The sequence below is a fragment of the Lycorma delicatula genome, chromosome 4 (genome assembly GCF_047948215.1).
Source record: "Lycorma delicatula isolate Av1 chromosome 4, ASM4794821v1, whole genome shotgun sequence".
Lineage (NCBI taxonomy): Eukaryota > Metazoa > Arthropoda > Insecta > Hemiptera > Fulgoridae > Lycorma > Lycorma delicatula.
The window spans coordinates 47,147,589-47,172,598 of NC_134458.1; the positions used below are offsets into that span (position 1 = coordinate 47,147,589).

At 30.9% G+C, this 25,010-nt stretch overlaps 1 protein-coding gene across 1 annotated transcript in view; it reads left to right on the forward strand.

Moving 5' to 3' along the window:
* tou (bromodomain adjacent to zinc finger domain 2B toutatis) overlaps positions 1 to 25,010 on the forward strand; it is a 539,960-nt gene that overhangs the window by 326,673 nt on the left and 188,277 nt on the right. Inside the window, exon 4 of the mRNA XM_075362856.1 lies at positions 23,225 to 23,364. Within this exon, the coding sequence (XP_075218971.1) occupies positions 23,262 to 23,364 (103 nt within the window). The 5' untranslated portion in view covers positions 23,225 to 23,261. The remainder of the gene's footprint in view (positions 1 to 23,224; positions 23,365 to 25,010) is intronic.

Sequence of the window (25,010 nt, forward strand, 5' to 3'; positions counted from 1 at the left end):
GTTATGTTATTAGTAATCGAATGATGTCATGTGGTTAGATAGTACAAAAAACCGCGCTTGCCGTCCCGTCTAAGCCAGCTGGCAGTTCGGTTGACGAAGAGAGGGACAAACTTCAGCTTCCTTAGTGTATAGATACAGTGGTAACATCAGCGAAATGGGTATCAATTTAATTTATGATATTTTGAGTTTAGGTCTTTCTAAACATAAATAAAACGAAAAAATAAAAACGTTAGTAGAATTTGCTATTATTTCTGGCTAAAATCGTTAATGTAACTTTATTTAAAAGTATTAGTTTAAATAATATTGTGTAGAAGGGGGGATCTTCGTTTCGTTAGCGTACAATTTAGAAGCGTTATTTTATTTTAGAAGAATTTATTTAAATCAATCTATATTTTTAGTTTGGTACGTTTGTTGATCAACATAGTTATTTTTTATAGATTATTTAACTTTTTAACCAATTCATTACGTTTCCAAAATTTTTCGATATTTACGTGTAAAAAAAAACATTTTATTTGAAATCATTGATTTTTGATTTGTAGGTATATTTATGTACATAATAAAACCGAACATTATTTTGAAAAAATTAATAAATAACAAATCATGATTATATTAATTAAAAAAAAAAAAAAAACTTGCGATTTAGATTTTACATTTCATATACATATATTTTTATATATATATATACATATTTATATATATTTTAACAACTATTCGAAAATACTTTTTAAGGTCCAGCGTCAAAGTAAATTTAAAACTGATTGAAATAGATAATTTAGAATTGCATATGAATAACAGTCAAGTGTGTGTATGTGATGCAGGTTTTTTTATAAATTGCTTTTAAAAAACATATTTTTCTGTATTAGCAATTTCGGGGAGATCATAGAAAATTCTCGACTTGGGATGGATGAAATTCTTAACAACATTACCGTTTATTTGCACCAAGGTCCCCCACACAAAAATTATATAAAAAAATTGTTGTAATTTTTTTACGTTTTTTTGATAAATATTTTAGAGGCCATGTTAAGAAACCCCGGCATCAGTAATGAATCCCATTTTTCAAAAGTTTTAATAAATAGCCGGGTAATTCAAAAAGGACTTCGCAAATTTAAAAGCATATAAAAATTTATTTAGATAACTTACGAATTCGGTTGAGGTCACATTTCATAGCAAAATACTTCAAGTTTTGACTCACCTTGTTCATTAGTACCGAATTCGGCCACCGGCGCTGTTACCAGTGTTGTTAAAATGGATACATTTATTGGAACGAAACGTGATCGCTGTGTATTTTGGTTTCACTATTTGCAGTCAGCGACTGCAGTTCAACGTAATTTTCGTATAGAGCCTAGTAGTAGGCACGCAATTTACTCGTGGCACCAAACCTCTTGGTCGATACTGGTTGTTCTTCTTCCAGGAAGTAACCGTAAATGGTATCGTTTATCTGGACATGCTTCAAAATTTTCTAATTCCTCAGTTATTGAATGGAATGGAATGCAAAGTTGGCGGGAGTTTGCAAATTCTCCCTACAGATTGCAGAGCCTGGACAGTGTCCCTTGCTGCTGGGTGATTCTATCGGGCGTGTTTTTAAAGGTTTACTTTATATGATGGGTCTAATTTTTCAATTTTTGTCTTAATTTTATATCTTGATTTTAAGGACGGATTTAATTGCATTCCAATCCGTTGTTAAACCGGCGTTATCGAGCCCATTTCATGGGCCGACCACGGAAGGCTAGGCTTATGAAACCTGTCCTCCCGACGTAATTCCCCTTCAGACCGTCCACTGAAGTCCTTTCGGTGCTAACGCTTCATAGGCTAGCAGGAATAAACCACAACGGGGCACTAACTATATGGAGGGAGCAATGCGCCCCCTTCTCCGGAGGAGTCGCAATTGCTGATTTAAACTAACTTAATTGTAAGTTTTAAGGGAAAGTTTGAGTAGAAGCTCTTCATCCACTTCTTTGTTGGCTGCCCTTCAGGACGCATCTCTTCCTCAGTTAGACGATGATGACACCAAGACGTACGCCATTACTATCCGCAAGATGGGGCATCACCTCACTACCGCCTAGAAGTCTGAAATGTATACTTTATACTCGATTTCCAGGTCGGTTGATCGGTTGTGAAGTTCCAGTTGCATGACCACCTCGCTCCCCAGATTTGACCCGCTATTTTTTTTATTTTGGGTTTCATTGTTGAGCTAAGACTGCTATTCTTGTTGAGCTAAGACCTCGAATTAACGCCGCAGCTGCAGAGGTAACGCCCGACTTGCTGGCTACAGTCTGGAAGAGATCGACTTCAAGTGGGATGTATGTTGTATTACAAACGGAAACCATCTCGAACCAAAGTGAATGTTGGGTGACAAACTTGATGTGTTTTTCTATGAAATGAGACCTCAACCGAATCTTTAAGTTATCTCAGTAAATTTTTATATGCTTTGAAGTTGTGAAGTCCTTTTTGAATCGCTCTATATTGTTATGCATCTACTAACACGTGAATCTACTTTATTTCGAAACAAATATCCAAATTTTATGTATGGATTACTTCAGCATTATTCTTTTATCCGTACCGGAAGCGCAGCCTACTGTGGTTGTAACCTCAATAAAAAGGTTTCTGAAGAAAGAAAAAAACAAAATTGCGGGACCATTCGCAATCAGCAAAGATGATTGTTTTGCAATTAGTAAATAAGTATATTTCTTCTTCATCGTATTCATCTTTTATAGTTTTGAGGAATTACTATTTCTTCTCTCCGGGTTTTGAAACGTTGTATATTATGAATTACATAAATGATCGCTTGAGCAAATATCTAATTATCTAAGTTTATTCTTTGCTGCTCCGCCCAAAAGTTTCTTAAGTATAGGAGGACATTTTGTTCGGGACAAATATTTTAGTAACCGATATTTTACCTGTTTTTTTCTGCTGTTTATTTCTCGATAATTCTTTTTTTAAGAGATATATTTGGATTCTAAAATCGAAAAACGTTTGATTATTCAATAATATTTCATTTTTAATTAAATAAATATTTAATTTATTTTAAATTAAAGCTAAAATAAAAACTTTACATTTTATTTTTTATATAAATAGTTTTTACTAAACTCTTGTAAAAATGTAGTTGATTTTTTAACGGAGTTTTGGTTTGGGATTTGTGAATTTCTCGTAACAGTTTTTCTTTGCCTTATCAGGTATGTGATATTAAATAAATATTAGAATAGGTTTTGACTCTACATCTATTAAATATATATTTGGCAATATATTTTTGTAGATGGCGTTGTTTCATTTTTTATTTTGAGGGAATTTTCTCTTGAGATCAGAGTTTTGGTTAAATTCGTAATGTATTCGTTGATAGGGATCAGAACAAGTACAAAGAACGAATTAGGAATTCACTCGCCAGTCCCGTATCAGCGGGTTGCGTAAAAGGTATTTTTTATGAGTTTTCAATTTTGGAATCTTTAGGAAAAATGTGGTAAATGGATTTTTACTTTTGTTGTTTTATAGCAAAGGTTTGTTTACTATTTTTCAAAATTAGTAAACCCACTAATTTTATCTAGGCGTTGAAACATTAAAAAAATATTGATATTACGTTAAGAGCAGAAAAATAAATATAAGCAATAACGACGAATTTATGAATGAATTTAGTATAATAATAATTTAACATTTATCTAACTAATAAGGTCATATAAATGTTAATAGATACAAATACAAACGTTTTTTAGAAATACCACACGTATGAACGCCGATAGAACATTGCTAGTATTATATAAAACGAAAATTTATGTTATAAATTCTTGGCTCCGTCGGCGCTGGTCACCGTGTGACGTCGTTCACGTTGCGAGAAGTTGACTGCATTGCGATATAGCATGTAGTCAACTTTATACCGCTCTAAAAACCTTGCATAAAGATTCCACAAAGCGTAATAGGCTGTATTACCAGACTGTACTGGAGAATCGTAATCGATAATAATACAATCCTATGTATTTAGTTCATGGTAATAACAACCAACTGCCAACGTTGGTCGTTGGCATCTCTGTACATAGTTTAATATCTATACTGCTCTCTATCTTATAATCAGATTGCTTTTTTTTAGGAAATTAAACGGGTACGATCTAAAATATCTTTGTTGTTTTGGAATATCAGTTTCGTATTTTATTTATTTATTTAAATAATTGTTTGTCGTTTGTGTTTTTTATTTATTTTTTTATTGGGTTGAATTCAATTAAAATTTTACAAAATTGTTCGATGCAGTCTGTTGCCAGGATTTTTCATACTCTTCGGCAGTTACCTTTGATAAATTAAAATAAGTGTAAGACGTTTAATCTGTAAATAATTCTTAAATAGTAAAATTTACAGAATTGTTAATTTTACATTAAGTCAGAGCAGAATTTAATGTTCAGGATTGGTTTTTCATAGTATCTTCACTTTATATTACAAAAACAAAATTCATTTCATTTTTTTGTAATGGATCAGTTAAGCGACAAAAAATTTCTGTATACAACTTAGAAGATTTGATTTCATTACTCCTCACCTACTTATGTTTTAAACCCATTCACTTTCATAAAATCGAGTTATTTACGATCAGTTCAACATAATTTTATTTTTTAGTTTAATACGTATGAATATTTTGAAATTAAAAAAGAAGATTTTAAGGGTTACATCTTGTGATTTTCAGGTGGTACCAAAGAATTCTGGGACAATCCAGAACCATCTTACTGCTCTTCGTGAAGTGTTCTTATTTCCCATACGAAATGAGGGCATTGATCGAGAATCCCTATTAATAAATGTACACGGCGAAGATTTAAACAATATGTTCTTAATTGCAGTCGGGTGAATGAATCATTTTTCTAATATGTGCATAAATTTTACAGCGTGTTAGTAACGCTTCTCGTTGTATTTATCAATGCGAAGAAGGTTGCACCATCTTCCGACCGTATCTTAAATGGAACAATGTCTATTGAAAGACTTCAAACGGAACAAATGTTTTTTATTGCTTTGTTGTTTTTCTTTTTAGCGTAACTTAAATTTTTCTTTATCCCATTTTGTTCAAATAAATTTCCAATTATATAATTTTACTCATGAATTATTATTATTATTATTATTATTATTATTATTATTATTATTATTATTATTATTATTATTATTATTATTATTATTTCTATTCAGAATCTTCCTTGTAATTTTATTCACTTCAATCTAACATTTTTAATCACTATTCGATTTTCATAAAAAAAGCTAGGTTAATTTTAACCTTCTAAAAATTAATTTTTGTGGTATGTAAAGTAAGTATCCTTGGATGATTTCGTTTGACGGAATGAGGTTGTGAATACTTACGTTAGTTACTTGTTTTTAGTAGATCTGAGTGTGTTTACGTTTAAACAAGATATTTTTAGATGTCTGAGGATTAGATTATAGAAACCATCTAATACGATACAAATGTATTTGCTATTTGAGTAAACGATATGACAATCTGGAAGTTTTCAGTGTATCGTGATCGTACTTTTATTACGTAAGGACCTAGGGTTCGTCAGGCTAGAATGTGATGTTTATTAGAATTAAAGAAAAAGTGGCGGCTGAAGATTTGAAGGACTAGTAACTATAAATTTTAATAGTACGGGTTGGTTTCGATTTTCCGGCTTTCTACACAGAAAAGGCACTGCTTAAAGGTTGCATTACTTCGATCGATGTAGTGTATAAATAAAAGCATCAGAGGGATAACGAATGAATCCGTAATTATTTTCTACGATTATATTGCCCCATCTATCTTCATGATTTTTCTACTTTATTCACACCGCACAGTATTACTGCATTTAGAAGGAATCATTTTAATAGAGATTTCCACACCGAGAAATCATTTAATTTTGATTAGATATCCTCACACCGTGTAGAGATGCATTGCGTTGTACGCAACGAAAAAATCGTTACGTGAATTTGTTTCTTAAGACTCTAGTCTTACACACATGACTTTGACGTATTGTGTCAACACTAAAAGTTCAAGAGGCACTGGTCAGATTTGTTTCCTTTGCGATTAATGAATTTCATTGTGGTGTGCTTAAGATTCTAATGAGCCTTCTGCCAGAAACACTGAGCTGAAGGTGTGTTTGGCAGAAGGCAACAAGAGACAGGAGACCACTTCAATACTTGTCTCACGATAGATCGTTTATAACTGTTATAATTTTTTACTTTTTAGAATTATTAGCATCTACAGCCATGCTATTTTGTCTGAAATTTTAACCTACGATTTTGAAATGTATGTCCGTTACTTCTTGTTTAATTTAATACCTCTACAGTTGTAATAAATTTAACCAAACGTACTGAAGAGATTTGTACAAATCTTTTCGTTAAATATGTGCAAGTTAATTAAATCTTTGATTCAGTAAAGTAGGGAAATTTATGCGGATCTAACCCGATGATCATCAAATATGTAATAATTTTTTTGTACGTAAAAAGCTTTAATAAAAATACCTCATTTTATATTTATATTTTCTAATCATGTTTATTATCATATTACTGTCATATTTTAGCGTAAACTTAAGGTTTTTTTTATGCGCTGCTTTCTTCTATTGCGTGTTTTTACTTATATGCAACACTTTTACTCATTCTTTAAGTTGAATGTTGCAAGTGCATGTCTGTTTACATGACAATTTAACCATAAAAAAGTTTTGTTATTACCGACTTAATTTATTATATAAATAATTTTTATTTATTATATTAAATTATAAATAATAATATTTAAGTTAATTTTTATAAATATAACATAGCTTGTAGTTCCGTGTGTTACCTCCCTTATTTTTAAACTGTTTTTAATAAATTGATCTTTTTAATAGCTATATATATTGAATTATTAAGGTCAAAAATAAGTTTAAAAAAAAACGGAATTGTCGAATGTATTCGGTTGTAAAAGTTCAATCTTACTTTGTTAGCAATATCGTAATCCTTGTTTCCAGGAGGGTAAGTACCGGATATCATCGACAAGATTCGAAGAAATACTTCCATTATATCTTAATTTTTTAAATTAAAATATTTTTCATTTTGAAATTTTTAGTCGTGGCAGCTGAGGGGAACACGATAAAAATAATAAAATATAAATAAGATTTAAATATTAAATCGGCGAACTGAATATGACTCTTTGAGAGTAGTAAAAGATCCTCTCTAAGAGACAAACGTTACGCTTAATGACGAAGTAAAATGGGAAAGAATGATTTATCTAAAGGATCCAGCTGAGAGTTGAAATGGAAATTGTGTATGAGGGGCCAGGCGTGCGTAGAAATATGTTTTTTATGATTCTGCGATGTAAACTTCCTCTCTGCCATACCTTTGAGTTTATCTGAGAAAAATAACAACGGTCATTTTGAATCAGAAAATTTTATGAAAAATCTTTCACGTGTATGTCGTTTCAAGTAATAAAATTTTTTGTTAAGTTTTATAAAAATTGGAAAACACGTTTTACTGTAACCACTTCACAAACACAAACAGATGAAATGTCGAAAGGGCGAGTTAAAATAGAAGCTCGGTTCGATCGGCGCGAACACTTATCTCTGTGAGTATTGCACTTACACACACGCGCGCGCAGAGGTTTTTTATATTTTATTAAAGTAAGAAATTGATTAAGAATATTCTCAAGTGTAATAACAGCGACATCTGATTTGCTGCTGGAAGGTTTTTGTATTATTCTAATACTAGGTTAATAACTTAAGTTACTTTCTAATGAATTGTTTAAAATTATAATATCTCTTTTACTAAAATCGAAGTAATTACCCGTACGTTAATTCAGTTTTATTAACGGTTCGTTAATGTGGTTAAGTTTCGATTATCGTGTTCGGTTGTGATTACTCAAGCTATAAAATTATTTTAATGGTAACGTAACATTTTGGTGAAATACTAGTGAAAAAAAGGATGTTTAAATTCTCTATGTCGGAGAGATCTCTGTATTTTTCTTTATAATTAACGATACTAGTATAACAATTTTGTCTTCTATTATTAAACGGTTAGAAATCATTAATTATGTAGGTTGAAAAGTAAAGCCGTGAACAGTTGAATGGAAAGGATGGGTGATCGGATAGTACTCTCTGTGTGGGCGTCGGGCGCACCGTTGTAATATAAAATGAGGAACAAACAACGATTGTATGGATATAAAGTTGAGGGTTTCCAGTAGCCATCGCACCGTTCTGACTACGCTATTGATTGCATATTGCACACTGCAGACTGCACACTATACATTAGTACGTTTTATTACTGTGTGTTTGAATATACATATACACGCTAATGCGTATGCGTGTGTATGTGCGCGCGCGCGTCCTAACGGGCGAATTCTCCTTCCATCCCCTCTTTTAAGCTTTCTATTCGACTCGACAACCTATCATCTGTCGTCCATTAAATGTCGTCGTCGTCGTCGGGTGCTGCAGCAATATTTCGATATTTTTGACGCACTCGTTCGGCTTTCCCGTTCTGTCAGTACGGTTTTTTTACGAAATAAATCCTGACGATCGTGCGGAAAAACTACATTTTACATGATTTATGTTTCATATAACTTGCGTATTAAACATTTTCAAATGAAATGGTAAACGCAAATAAATTTCTTCCACATTTCGCTCGCATTTATGAGTTAAAAAACAACACTACATATTTTAAATTCTAAAGAATATTCATTTACATATGAATCGGGCAAAACCGTTTGAAATTTCAGAAAAAATATCTATGACGAAAAAATTCTTTTGTTTTAAAGCGTTTGTACTTTTATATATAGCGTTGATATGTATTAATGAGAGTTTGTCTGGAATTTTTAATACAATACATACATAAACTAATTTTTATACTTTTTTATTTTACCGTTTTCCGAAAACATATTTTATATATTTCATCCAATTATTTTTGTTTGAGGCTCTCTTTTTTTATGAAATTGATTTTTTACTTATTTCAGTTGGTTTAAATGAACAATTTTCTAAGTAAGTGTGTAATGTAAATTTTTTAAAATAAATTGTTACAAAACAATTTGTTAAACGTCTTAATGAATTCTATTAATCTGCTGCTTTATGACGGATTTCTCATTCAGGATTGCACCGATTTATTTAGAATATCTTGGAATCTCGTATTTGGTCTGACTTTCCGCTTTTTCCGTTTAATTTTCTTGCACGGATGTTGTTCAAAGTTATTAATTTTTAAAAAATTTACGATACATGTATTGGCTAATTATAGTCGACTTCAAATTTTGCGTAATGCGAAATTGTTCTCGACAAATTGCTCATCTTAATTGTTTAAAATTTTTAATAATTAATTGTTTGGGCTTAAACAATTTTCTTAATAGAAAAAAACAGTTACTTAAGTATTAATAATTATCAAGTAGTAACTTTCAGTACTTTTGTAGTAAAGTAGGTAAATGATCGGGCAGGCGCTGATCTCCAGAAGGTGCGGACCACAAAAGGCAAGAAAAGCTATATACGATGTAATGTTAGTCATGTCATCATCAAATAATATATTTTAAAGAATACGGTAAGGACGAGTACCTGTAGAACGTGGTCATCTCAAGTAGGGTATGGGTTAACTCCAGCAGTAGTGCCTCTGATCCTTCTAATCGGATGTAAGTTGTATTATACCTTTATGTAGAAAGCATGTCCACAAAATAGCCTCGGAAACCCGTCCGGAAATAATTGAAATATAAATCGGAAACGTTAATAGCCAGTGTTTATAATATCGAAGGTACTCGATTAGATTTAGAGGGTGTTATAAACCTAAAGAAAGAGAAGAAGGGGTAAAAGGAAGGTTACATTGTTAGCGGTGTTACTGGATTAAAAAAAAGAAGCTGCTGGCCAAGAAATGATGAATAAGGAACTTTTTATTTGTTAGAATAAAGAGAAGTGAAATACTAAGAAAAGAGGAATCACTGTTGTCTAATATGTAGTAGAAAGAATTAAAAACTGATAAATGAAATAATATTATTAGTACGATTAAAAATATATAGTAATCTCGGCTATTTAGAAGTTTATTTCCGTGAATAATGACGAAAGAGGGAGAATTTGATAACAAAAAGTCGTTGGACAACCACAAAATACCTCAGATTATTACTGAAAACTTAAATGCCCCTGCAAGGGATCAGTCTGCCTCATAAGCTTTAATGAAATTGATGGAGCCTAGACGTAAAAAATTGTTGGATTTTCGATCTGATGATCTACGTATACTTATGAGTACCAGGGTAATGTCGCTGATAACCGATTGAACATTTTAGTAAACTCGTAAGATATACAACATTATGCAGGAGAAGACATGTTGGTTTCCCGTATAGTTTTTGCGATCGTTCGAAAGGAAGTAAAGCAATTGCTAAGATTTGAACAGAAGGATTATTTTAAGATTTATCTGCTTCAGGATATAGGAACTAGGAGTAATAAGAATTGATTGAGTGTATTAAGAAACTTGGGGACTTGTGATGATGTCAACGTAGAATTAAATAACGTCATATCGATTATGAAGGTCGCTCGCCATAAGTGAGACATTAGGAGGAAGTAAAACGTATAGTAAACGAAATGTTCTTACAATTTGGAGTGAAGAAGTAAAGGACGCAGTGAAAATAAACAACCGACATATTATGCAAATACCGAGTACTTACACATGCCATCGAAGGGTAGAAAGCAATTACAAGCGATCGCCAAATCATAAACTACAATCCCTAAAACTTTACGAATAGCTGTTGCGGTTTCTGTCTTTATGAAGAGTGAATGACAAGACAATTTGTGACATATGTTTTGAGTGCAGCTATAAAATTTTAAATTGAATGTTAAATGAAAGATTTAAATTAATTGCCTTAAGCGTGTTCGGAAGTAGAAGATTTAGATGCTTTTATTTCATCCGGAAATAGACGAGAAGCGTGGTTAGGATTGGTGTTCTTGGTCATCTATTAATGTATCAATTAATTAATTAATTAATGTATTGCGGAATTAGAATAATACAGTAATATTATAATGTAAGAACATTAAATGTCATGCAAGAAATCCGCCAGATAACGAAAGGATTTAGATTAAGACAGAGGTGTACACTAAGTGAACTTAAGGTTTGCCCCTGTCTTTGATAACCGGAATGTTGGCTGGCTCTGGCGGGACGGGCGAGCGGGGTTTGTTGTACTATCTAATCGGATTACTTCATCGGATTGCTAATAACGTGCCATATTTGTTTATAAATTCAAACACAACAGACTAGTATAGTACAATAACTAGCGCACTGGACACAGCAGTCGGCGAGGGGTAAACCTTTACTTCACTCCACGCGCAACTCGACTTTTATATATATTTTTGTTCCTATTTTATTCGTACATTACTTCTATCTGGTGGTATATGCGAAGATCAAGTTAAAATCGCTTGGTGAAAGATGTACGAATAAAGTTGGAACAAAAATGTACGGTAAATATTTTTACGTGCACTTACATCTGTCAGCTTGAGATTTTTATAAACATTTTTCGTGTATTTGTATTTTGAAGGCTCCTCTAATTCTTGTCAATGTTCATCTGGCTTGTTCGGTAATTGTATTTGTTTTAAGTATTGCTTTTGTGATAGAATGAGTTTAATATGAGATGTGCTGTGCTTTGCGTTTAATCAGGTGTTTTTTGTCTTATTCACTAACAGTAGACCTTGTTCACAGGCAAACACAAAAAAAAAAAACAATTATCGGTTATAATTACTTATAAACGTTTAATTAGTTGTTGGGTGATCTTCGAACCTAAACGCGACGTAGAGGTTCCAGAAACCACGAAAATATAATAGTCAATGCATATATAATATTTTGGAAAATAAAATTTAATTACTATAAATCTTTCATTTTATTTTTGAATCCGTAAAGAACACTTAAGTATAAAAATAAATTTATACTATACATATTTACTATGTATTGTAAATAATAAAAGAACACCTTTCCATTCATTATTGCGAGTAGAATCGATTATTTTGCGTGTCAATGGAGAGAGACAACTGAAGACAGCAGGATAATCGTTGACGAAGCAAACTGTTAAATAGTGGAGCTAAGAAAAATTAATTCTAATTTCATTATTATTAATTTCTATAACTAAGATTAATTTATCAATTAGTAGTTTAAACGATCTCCTTATTTTATTATTATTCATAATAACATAGATATTAATGAAATAAATAAAAAAATACATAAATAAATAGTGTTGTTTCGGCTTGTATTACAATTTTCAACGTACGAACAGTTTATTTATTATTGAATTCAATATGTATATGTATGTGAAAACTTTTCGTCTCAGATTTTGATTTTGATTTCGGATTCCGATTAAACACCGTAAGAGGATTACAAAAATACACGAATCGTCGGCCGGCGGCATCGGGTTAACCTCAAAATAGCCGCCAAAATTAACATTTTGTAATAATCATTAGTCAATAAACGGTGTAAGCCATCAATATGGTTCAAAGCACTAATGTAAGGTTTACAAAAATGCATAAAATATATAAATAACAACTTTGTTAATCAAGGGTAAGACCCCAAAATTGCGGATAAACAACTTTTTAACAATTGAAAAAAAAATTGCCTTAAAACCGCTAAAATACTAGATAAATAAATTATATTAACTTAGCTTATGTAGCGAAAATAGGAGTTAGAGATAATAATTTTGTTAGAAATAAATTACTGATTGAGAGAACGGTAATAATAATAAGAAAAATCTTCGTTTGGCAATGCCTTATACTTTTTATTGATAACTGGTTAATAAATGGTTGAAATCACAATTAGTTAGCAATTGGGGAAATTCGATTTTATAAATAATTACTGTATTAACTTTTAAGTTGTGTTCCAAAAAATTGCCTTAAGGCAACAGTACGGGGCTCTTATTATATACTTGTTAGTTAATGCGTATAACAATGTATCTTTTAATTCTTTAAATAGCAAGAAAATTATAGTTTTTTGCTTAGGTAAAGTAAGACGGGTGATTTCACCCAGATTTCCTTTACGGAATAATTTGTTTACAATTTATTAATTTCGTATTAACTGTTCGTTACGTTAGGGATTGCACTGAAAAATTTAAGGGAAGTTATCAGTAAGTAAATGAATTTAGGATGAATTTTCAGGCGCAATGGTAGCGCCGCTGGTTACACCTACAGCGTATTAGGTATTTATTAATGCGAGCGATAGCCGGCGGCGGCAGAGTGTAAGCTGTTATCGTGGGTATTGATTGGAGTAAATGTTGTACGATGTATTTCAATAGAAATAGCCGATGATTTTAAAAGCGAGTGGAGTTTTATCCGTCCGTGTTGTCCCTTAGTTTTTTTATATTTTTTTTACCGACGAGTTTGGTTCCTTGCTGCTCGTTTAGGAGAAAGTTTCGTTCTAAATCGAGGGATATTTGTGGAGGGGTTTAGTGGATACGCTGTCACAGACGATTGTTAGATTCTACCTCTGCTCGGGTAGCGAAAACATCCCTCCGCCTATCTCTTTCTCTCACTACTATCGCTCTCTCAGTCTCTCTGTCTTTATGGATTTTATCGCGGGCGACCCGTGAGTCCCAGCTCCCTTTAGTTCTTGCCTCGCCCGATGATTAATTGTCTCACAGTTACCACCCGACGCCAAACGCTGAACCACTCCCTTTACGTACACTGAACCGGGTAGAGGTAGACAGTCACCTTATTTGCCTCTTATTACTTATAATAGTACTGTACTATTGCTTTTCGTATTTTATTGCGCTTTAGGCCTATCCCTAAGTTCGATATTCTGATTTTTCTTGCAGCATTATCGAACTATGATTGCAACCGGTTTTATTACTGATATAAAGATTACTGTTACATTTGTACAGAGAAAAAGATTCAAGATAATTTTTTCAGTAGTTTTTTTTTAATTTATTAATATTTTTATTAAAAAGAATTCGAATAATGTTTTTTTTCATATCTATTCTACAACGGCTAAACCTTCTATTAAAAATCAACATTTAAACAACATTGCTATCGATAAAAAATTCCATTCCTGATTTTTAATTTTTTCATGTTTTAAAATCCTTGATGAGTTCAAAGATACGAGATTATCTTTGTATTTATGTTAACATATTGCTTGTGTACTGTATACCTATGGCGAGGGTGCAGGGAAATGTATTAGATGTTTAACGTTTCGAAGAGAACTGTACGTTATGAAAATATTGCGAGTATATATTTTTTAACGTATAAAACCCGTTTGATAAAACTATTCTTTCCCTAAAACTTTGAATTTGATAAATTCCTCATAATTACAATTTTTAATTTATCAAAGCGAAAATGTTTTATTAATTTTCTTTAAAATGGCATTGGATAATGCCTTTTGAGTAAATAATGCTTGGGCGTTTTGTAATAAAGTTTGTATGAGTAAAAATAATAATTATAGCTTTGCCACAGGTAGAGGAGTTAAATAATTTTAGACCCGATGTTTAAAAACAAAAAACAAAACCCAGATTTTAAGCAATGTATCTCATCATTGAAGTTTCAAAAACTTGAATCAGGACTCGTTTTTTTGTCTTTTTTGAATCGAAATGTAATTAAGATTATCAAGCCAATTTTCAAATATTAATAGAGAAAAAAGTTCTGCTTTTTTGTATTTTTTTATTATAATTTATAATTCATATAGATTGATTTTGAGATCGCAAAGTTCGCGAGATGTATGATTAAAAACATTCTAATTGTCATTTGTATTTTTTAATTACATTAACTCCTGTTGCAAAAGGGGTTCGAGAGTTTAGGAAGTGTGATAAAAAATAATAAACATTATCCCCCCTAGCGAAAATAGTTTAATACTATTATCCATGTATTAATAAGTGATTAAAAAATTCTGGTGTATTGCTAGGTTTCTTCGTAAATGAATATGAAACTTTGAGAAAACGTTTCTCAGTACGCTTTAAACTCTCTCGTTGATGACATTCTGAGATAATCAGTTCAGTTAGTTTACAATTATACTTTTTAATTATAAAAAAAAAATTATTTGTGTTTAAAATACGAATACATCATTATTACATTACACGTTAGAGCATAAAATGAATGCACTTGTTTTATTTTGTTGTAGTAATTTTCTTAATGTTAAAAAAAACCTAAAAAAAAATAAAAAAAGAAATTGAAAAAAATGTATAGGGAAGTTAAAAGCAAACCATTCTAAATCACTTGCGGCGGTTTGTTTGTAACAAACCCACACACACACACACACACACACACACACACACACACACACACACACACACACACACACACACACACACACACACACACACACACACACACAGAGAGAGAGAGAGAGAGAGAGAGAGAGAGAGAGAGAGAGAGAGAGAGAGAGAGAGAGAGAGAGAGAGAGAGAGAGAGAATTATATACTTATGTAGCTTAGTCACGAAATTAACAGTCAAATTAACAAAAATTAAATGTTACAAACAACAACCGTAATTATAAAGAAATTGAAAACATTAAAACAATCATAATTTAAAAAATCAGCAACCACGATTGTATTAATACAGAGTATTTATTCTAAATAAAATAATTAACAATACAATAATGATAATTAAATATATGCATGTTAATGGTTTAAACTAACATATTACTATCTTAAAAAAAATTATTAGGTAAAAAATGAAATATTTTTGTGGTACTATAATTCAGATCGATTAATGATAATCCAAGAAGGAGAAAGAGAGAGAAAACAAATAGTGTTAATTTAATATAATTTTAAGTTACCATTGTCACATAGATCTTTGATGTCTATCGGTATACGAAATATTTTTCGTATTGCCAAAATTTGCTGTACTTGACACTTTTCGTATCTTAATGAAGTACCATATCATGTAGTATTCGCATCGGTGGTCAATTGAAACGGGCTTGTAGGCGGAAAATGTACGGCAAAGAATATTACATGATTGTTCTTTACATTTCATTATGCAGTAGTTCCCTTTTCTAATGTTTGACTTGGTGATAACCAAGCCAAACGACGGTAAGGAAATTCGGTTTATCCCATGGCGAAAATAATTATTTATTTATTTATTTTATTATATTTATTTTTTCGTTAAATTAAATAAATAATCGATTAAGGTTAGATCCTCCCAATTTTTTTAGCTTTTTTGGAGGGATATATTTAACTTAAAATTTTAATAACAATTCGTACAAAGTTTTTTTTTGGCTGGTAAAAATATTATTTAATCTTACAAAATATCAGCAAAGTAAGAAAGTTGAAAATGATGTCCATCCAGTTCTATGCACTTGTCAACATGTTTGACCATGTCCCTGGCTGCTCTTGTTAGCTGTACCCTGTCCATTTCCTGGATGACATTGGTAATGTTTGTCTTCAATTCCTGCAGGGTGGATTGCTCTCATATAAAAAACTTCTTTTAAGTAACCCAACAGAAAGAAGACTGGATTAGTCAGATCAGGGGATCTTGACAATCCTTTAGGAATGATTCTTTCACCGAAAAAATCCTGTAGCATCTCCATGGCAGAGCGAGCTGTATGGCAAGTGGCGCTGTCCTTTTGCAACCAGCAATCACGCTCATCCTCTTGCAGCATAAGGTTGTGAACTGTTGGATAATTTCTTGGTAGACGGCAGCACTCACAGTTTATTTTTTTTTAAAAATAAGGGTCCTATTATTCGACACCTTGAAATCGTACACCATATGCCTATATTTTCTGGGTGTAGGGAAGATTCAAAGAAAATATGCTGGTTTTCAGTATCCCAAGTCTGTTAGTTCTGACTATTAATAAAACCAAAAAGGTGAAACCATGCATCATGTGTGAAAAACACTTGGTCAAAAATGTCAGTGTTGGCTCTAATAAATTTCTTAAACCATTAACAGTAATAAAACCTTTTTGTATAATCAGCATTAGTTAGCACATGGAAAGCCTGCATTCGATACGGATAAAATTTCAAAATTCTTCTCTGTGCAGTGTGGGCTGAAACCAGTGAAATGTTCTTTTTCAGGCTTAGTCTTTGCAAAGATTTATGAGGATATCTTGTAACTGCCGTTTTAATGTCCTGTACGACCTGTGTCGAGCACAATTCTGGTCTAACACTGAATTTGTTTCACAAAATTTTTAACTTCTGAATAACAATTTTCACTGGTGCTTCTTTGTCAAATTTCTCTTTGAACTTTTTGACCCACAATGAAGTTTCTATCATGAATACACATTGTTCAACAGTTAACCGCATTTTAAAAAACAATACATGATTACGCAATCTTGTTCTAAAGCCAATATTTGACACAGACTGACAATACTCAAATGTGGAGGCAATAAGTAGAGTTTTTCCAGCTCCAGTTGTATAACATTTTCCACATTATTTTGCCCTTCTCACATCAATATATGGATTTAAAAAAAAATTAGTATAAACTACTGAGTGATGGGGCCTCTTTTAAGTTGAACACTTTTATTAATATTAATAAAATGGTAGCAGTCTGTATGTCTGCTCATATTGTAGTAATCCCACTCTTGTCATTCCTACATTTGAAACTTAGTTTTGGTTTGATAAATGTAAAGAATATTGAGTACCGATGATATCATAATTGTTTTGAAGGGGTCAAAAAAATAAAATTCACAGTAAATAACGAATGAAATAGAATTGTGCTAGTTACCCTACAGATTCCTATATGAACCTCTCTTCATTTTCCTTCCAATTTATATCCTGGTGATGGCCAGAAGTATGGCCATATTTCCAGATATTGAAAAGAAAGGCGGAAATGTATTCTCATCTTGTTACAGATGTTCCAGGCTTGATGCTTGCACAAAAAGAATAAACTGGTTCCTTGTGCGAATTCCCATGTGGGAAAGCGGCCCTCCAATCATTTGTAAATGCTTGCTTCTTATTTTTTAAAGGAAAATGAGAAAATTAAAAAAATAATAAATAATTTAAAGTGATTTTCCTTCCAAAGGCTACTAAAATTTTGTTAAAACAGTTTTGTATTTGCTGAATTTTTATTAATGAATTTAATGTTTAGTATAGAATTTTTAGGGGAAAATTGTAATTATCTTCTACCTTTGCCTTCTTGTTTTTTCTTTATATCGGTTAAATTACATTCTTTTAAAAGAATTTTATTTGGTGAAATAAGATAAAGTTGCATTACATTTTTTCTGGAACACCTCTAAATTACTTAATTTATTGTTGGTGAAGATTTTTCTTCCTTTTTCTTCTACCTGAACATTCTGTTTCTTTGAAGCTTTACAGCCGTTGATTATAGCTTTATGATTATGATTTATGATTTATAGCCGTTGATTATGAAGCTTTATAGCCTTTGTTTATCAATTATAAAAGTGTTCTACTCATCTCTCCTATACCTTTTTTCATATATGATTTTTTTACCTTATTTATCTTTATAAATATTATCATCTAACTAGTATTCTTTTCTTATCTCTCTACAAGAAGTTTATGTTGCTTCTAGAATGACACTCCTCAGAGTTCATTTACCTCTTCTCCCTTTTTCTTTCTCCATATTTATTGACTTTTTGTGCATATCTGGTAAGTCTCAAAGTTTTTCTTCATCTCATTCTCTGTCTCAGTTCATTCTTTATTTTTATTGTTTCTTTGTACTTTTCATCTAACCTTCTTATTCCTAGTTTTATGCATTTCTCTTAGTATTACCTCCGCTACTTTTCTTTTCAATATAGTTGATACTTGACCCTTCCTCTTCTTCTCTGTCCAGATCTGATTCCAGGTGATGAAAACAGTTGTGTTACTTTGTTTACCTTGGAAGGCCATGTGTTATTTATTGCTGTATTTTTAGATTTGTGGAATGGGAGGTTCGTCCTCTTTAGCTGTGTCCACTGTAATGTTTTCAAATCTTGAAAAGCTGTGATATTTAGTTACATTATTTTGTCATGCATACATTTTTTTTTTCAGTTTTATATTATATTTAATTTTTTTTATTGATTGTTGTTGAAAATATTAATTTAATGCAATTTTGTATTTAATTGTCAGAATTTATTTTTATATTTTGACATCTAGAATCTTCTATTTTCGTTTGAAATATTTGTTATTTTTTTTTATTAATGTGTTATTTGTTTGATGGCATAACTGAAAAACAAACATTCAGACACAACATGGCCCAACATCAGACACAACATACTCCTAAAAATGGCAGAGCCATGCTCTGTGGAAAGTGAGGAATCAAGAGGTTTTCCATTGGATTAAATATACATTGCATATAGCATTCCAAGCCCTCTGAATTTTGGGTTACGTCAGCCATACAAGTGACTCCTTTATTTTATATTAACAGAACTGTATTATAAACTTTGTATTACACTCAGAGAAAGGAGCCTTATACTAGTGTTTTTGTTTCTATTGCTTGTATTATTATTAGTGTCACTTGTATAACAACCTTAAGAAGAAGAATTGGTGGTGTAATAAAAAAATATTTCTTTCTGTCATTAAACAGTAGAATTACATACATTGCTTACAGTCTGTGGAGGATTTTTTATTTATTAAGAACAAAATAAATTAGTGAAAAAATTGATTAGTGTCTTCAAATTCTGTATTTCACTTTCAAGTTACGCAGTTTATCAGTGAATCATTTTATTACTAATGTTGTTATTATTACTAGGTACAAATAAAAGGCAATGTGGTAAAGAGTGTTAAAATTAGTTGGAAAACACTTTGTTGTCTACCACTTTGTTATTATTGTTGTAGTACATTGTTTGTCTCTCTGCCCCTCCTTCTCTGTCTGTGTGTGTGTGTGTGTGTGTGTGTGTTGTTATTTTATGTGGAAACATGTAAATAAAAATAATTTTGTGTTTCTTATATAAATGAAGGTATTTTCATTTTTTTTTCATTTTATGTTGACTTTCTTTTTTTCTTTCTTGATCATTTTTCCAAAACTAATCAGCCCATTTCATTCTGTACTTATGAATTCATTTATCACATTCTTGATTGAGCATTGCATAAAATACCTCGTATAAACTTTTATTCTTGTTTTTTTTATATTAGCGTTATAATCTGTTTCAGTTCTTTCATCAACCTTTTTTAACATTTGACTAATATTTTACATAAGTACTCATATGATATCCAGCAATCAAAAAGTGAATATAAGTATGTTGTGCTTAATCTTACTATTTTGAATCACTTAGGTCATTTGTAATACGGATTTTTTGTTTTAATTTGAGGGACATGTTTGTTAATTAATATTATTTTTATCAGTTACATATTACGGTAATTTTTTTTAAATGTAGCTGCCTCCCAAACTACATACAACCATATCTGCTGCCTAATGTGAGGGATTGATCTAAGTTGTCTAAAGAAACATAATCAACTATTAAGTTGTTTCATTCCACACTACACTTTTTTTCCAAATAGTACACAAGATCTTTAATTCTAACTTTATATGTTCAATAAATGAACACAACTAATTTTTTGTTCTTGTCTGTGAGTCATTTAAATGTTTATTCATGTCTATTTATTCATCAAATTATTTGTTGATATAATTTTGTGAAAGAAAAAACTTGTATTTGAAGTGATATCTCCTTGTTTTGAAAAAAAATTGAGTCTTATTTCTCATTAATTTTTTTTTTATGCGTAATGCTTAAGATATTAAATTTGTTTGAATAAAATAGTTAGAATTATGTAAAATACATATGAAAAGTACCAAAGTTATGAGAGAGTGCACTATCAGTATTTCATTAATTAATTATTGTTAATAAGTATACTAAGAATGGAATTTTAGCTTTTTTTTGAGTAAAATTTGTGGGTAGTCGGTTTGATATGGTACCATTTTTAAAAAAATGCTCTGCATCTACAGGAAATTTTTTTTGGTAAACTGTGTGTTACTTTGTTGACATATACGGTACATTGTTTACATATATATATATACATAGGTGCACATTGGCATTTATGCATGGTACGTAGGAAGCTACAGAATTTCAATTAAGATTGGTGAAAAAAAGCTATGAAGGAAAGATTTTCAATTAAAACTGTTGTCTGTTTCGGACATCTATCATAAAAGAATACTGTTGCTTCATAATCTGTCATGTCGAAACATGTATAGACAAGTACAATACCTATAATTCACTGTATATTTACATGAAGCGATTATATTCTTTCATGACAGCTGGTCGATATTTCTGTTTGTTTATAACTGATTATTATCTTTATATTACTAGGCTGTAAATTACTATCACTCAAATTTAAGACCTTTTGTCTTTGGTGGAAGGGACAGGTGTAATTTGGCACAAAAAACTTTAGAAATAATCCCTGTATATGTTATTATACTCTTTACCAGGATGTTATGCAGCAGATGTATACATACTTAGTACTAGTGAAAATAAATCATTCAGTCATGTGTCAATAAACTGGTGCTGAGACATATTGAATGATAAAAGTGAAGATGTAATTTTCAGATAAAATTTTCTACACTAGATCGGGTTAAGACATTTAAAAATGATTTGCCGATGAAAGAAAGAATCATTTTGAAGTGCTGCATAATCTTCTGGTATGGAATACAGTGACACATACTCATATAAATATTACTATTATTGCACAACATATTATGAATTATATTATCTAACCTTGCAAATTTAGGAATCTATTTCAATTAAATTAAATGTATATGGTTAATTATAGATGCAATTTATATATTGAGATGTAATGTCTATAAATAATATTATGGGTGAAATTTTTTTCTTAAGTTGTTTTCCATTAAAATTTATTTAAAATAGTGTTGTGTAATAATGTATAAATAAATAAACTCATTAAGAATTAAAAATCTCTTTATTGCTTTTATTTTCATTATGTATTAATTTTTCTTTACTTATATCAGAATTTACTTTAAATTTACTTTATTTTAAATTATGTTATTTGATGTAAATATTACTCTTATACCTGGTATTATGGTCAGGAATTTTCAGTCTTCCTTTTTTTATGCTAAAAATTTTACTCAACTGTTTCATATATATTGAAAGCCTTTTTAGGTATAACTATGAAAGATTTCAGATTTTTAGATAATCAGAAAATGGTAGAATTAGTAATAATTAAGGAATTCTGGTTTATATAGATTATCTACCACAAAGATAGTGTGATTATGATTCTTAAATATGTAATCATTGTTAATTATACAGTGCACTTTTAAGTTTGCAATCTTTACAGCATCTTCAGTCAAGAATAAAATTTAATTGCAGATATTTGGTAAAAATTAAATTTTATGTATGTGTAATTAAAACTGATTTTAACAGTAAGCTGATGATATAAATTAAAATTCTTAATTCTGTTTCCTTTATTTAATTCTTTCATGGGCAAAGGTTGAAGATTCTTAATTCTATATATGACTTTGTTTTTACAGAATTTTTTTTAATGTAATTTTAATTTGTATGGAGCAATAAGTCGACTATCAGTTAAATGAGCGCCATCTTTTATACTATTTTATGTGTAAAAAACATATTAATATAACTGATTAATACTGTGGCTTGCAAATTAGAAAGTTTACTAAATGAATAGACATTGTATCATTTTTATATGACAGGAATTGCCGTCTTGTATGTTGGTGAAACTGCAGTTGCAAATCATGTAGTCATGTTTTAAACATTTAAATCATTTAATGTTACTGTTTCCAATAGAGCAAACTACAAGTATCAAAACCAGGTTGGTCAATCTGGTAGCGGTCAATATGATTTGTTTTAAATACATGATTCTGAGTTACGAGCTTGAGAACGGGTGTGGTATATTTTTCATCTTTCTAATTAAAATATATTTGTTACTCTATAGTAATAGCCAAAAATAATAATAATTATAAAAATTTTTAAATTACAGGAATAAAATAAATAAAAAAAAACATTTAATTTGTATGTTTTATATGAGATCACTGTTAAATGTGAAGCATAAGTGTATCCAATAAATAATAAAAATCATATTATAGTGTAAGCATTATCGTAACAGTGGTTGTTGATAATTCTCATTAGCATCTGTTTGTCTTTTCAACATTCCTGGTGTAAAGATAAAAGAAAATGTGTGAAAAAATGGATAAAATGTTGGGATAGAAAGTCATGCAATATAAAATACATTCACTTGAATCCATGTCATTTATTCTAACTTGTTTCATGGATTCACCGGATGACTTTAGCTGGCGTATTTTAAAAGCCAATCACAGCAGATAATAGGTAAACAAGAATTTATAAATGTTTTTCAAGATTAGAAAATAATCAAACGTAAATGTCATAAGAAATAAAGAACTTAATTTTGTTTTTGCTAAGTCAGCAGTTTGTTCCCTTGTTAATTTTCACTTATATCAATATTATTCTTTTAATATTTACTTTACTAAAATTTTATTTGTATTTGTTGCAGGTGGCGGGCGCGTTGAGAGGACGTGCCGGCTGCGGCGATGGAGAAGGAGAATGGGGAGAGAGCTGCAGCTACTGAAAGATCAGAAAAGCCAACAGCTGCAGATGCTGCCAATCTCCTTGATGCTGCTAGCTTGTTTGGAGGTTAGAGTTATTTATTTTAATTTAATTTTTAATTTCATATCATTTTTCCAGGATATATGATTTTTATGAATATCAGAAATTCTGATTAATTATTTTTTGCCACTTCACTTTTATGTATATTTCTAATTTTATTTAAGAAGTATTTTGAAGCCTGAAGTACTTTGCGTGTTTTGGACTCTGGTCCTGAAGATTTTTGGCATGTCTTATAATTCATTTGCAAATAAACGATGTTATTCATATTTTAAATACTCTGGAAGATTGTGATATGCACTTTAATTATATATTTAGCTGACATAAATTTTCTTTTAAAACTTTTATCGATTTTACAAAACTGTTTGTTATTGGTCTTAAAAACGGTCATAACCAAATAAATATTTTAACTGTATTTGATTTCTATTGTAGATAAGCTAATTAATAAGACATTTATTTTCTGAAGTGTATGAAAATAAAATTAAATTAGATACAGATACAGACCAAAAGTTAACTTCAAACCCCGCAAGAAATGAAATAATGTAGAAGAAAAACAATAGGAGGCAGTTACAAAGAATTATGAAATGTCTAAAATTTAATGTTCAGAGCTGGCTCAAGGCTTGATAAAGGAACTACTTACCTTGACCAAAGGACCGTTTCTTAAAGATTGCAAGGATAAACAGTATGTACAAAATTATCTAAATGCATTGAAAACAGAAAGTTTCCAGTATGTGGTTTAAGCAGGAGGGTAAGCTTGAAAATTCTGAGAATGTTTATGCAAAATCTTTCCATTGCTCTTGATTTTAGGCAAACACCTTCCTTATTTTTGTTCATTTCATGCTCTACATCAGAGGTTCCCAAACTTATTTTTCTCATAGACCACTTTCAAAATTTTGCTGATTCCGGTGGACCCCCTGCAGTTACATTTCTACCATATTTCCAGTCGACGGAAAATGTGAAGATTAGACCTAACTATAAAAATTAGCGTTACGGCTGAGTTCCACGAACTAAGAGCTTCCGAAAAAAAAGTGAGAATTGATTGGTTAATTTTTGATTGACTGTGCTGTTAGTGGATGTCAAAAAAGTAAAGTTGGCCAATCAAAAAAAAATGCTTCCATCCAACTTTACATTTTTGGCATCTACTCACAGCACAAGAAAGCAATCAATTCTCACTTATTTTATTTAGAAAACTTCCCATTCAGAGTGGTAAAAAGCAAAAGAAAAATAGTGTATTTTTTTGTGTTGCATTTATTCAAATATGTAATATTTGGAAACAAATGAATAACGTTTATCCTTGGCAATCGTATTTATATTAGTGAAGAATCAAACAAGTTCATGCAAGATTGCTAGCACACACACCACAAGTCGTATTTCATCCCTTTGCAGTCTGAACAAGCGTTGCGGACAGCAGCGGCGGCGCTTTGCAAGTCTCGACACGTTCATTGTACTGAATATGGAATATGCAAGTTTTTACAAGTAACAGTCGCTGAGCTTCTCAAAACATTATCTGCCTAGATTGATACGCAAAGTCAAGCCAACATTTTAGTTCTTCACTATCAAAACCAGATGAATTTTCGTGGATCCCCGCTTATGAATTGTGAACCACCATTTTTTTGTCACGCCAACGTAGACCCCCGTGGACTCCTGGGGGTCCACCTGGACCACTTTGGGAATCA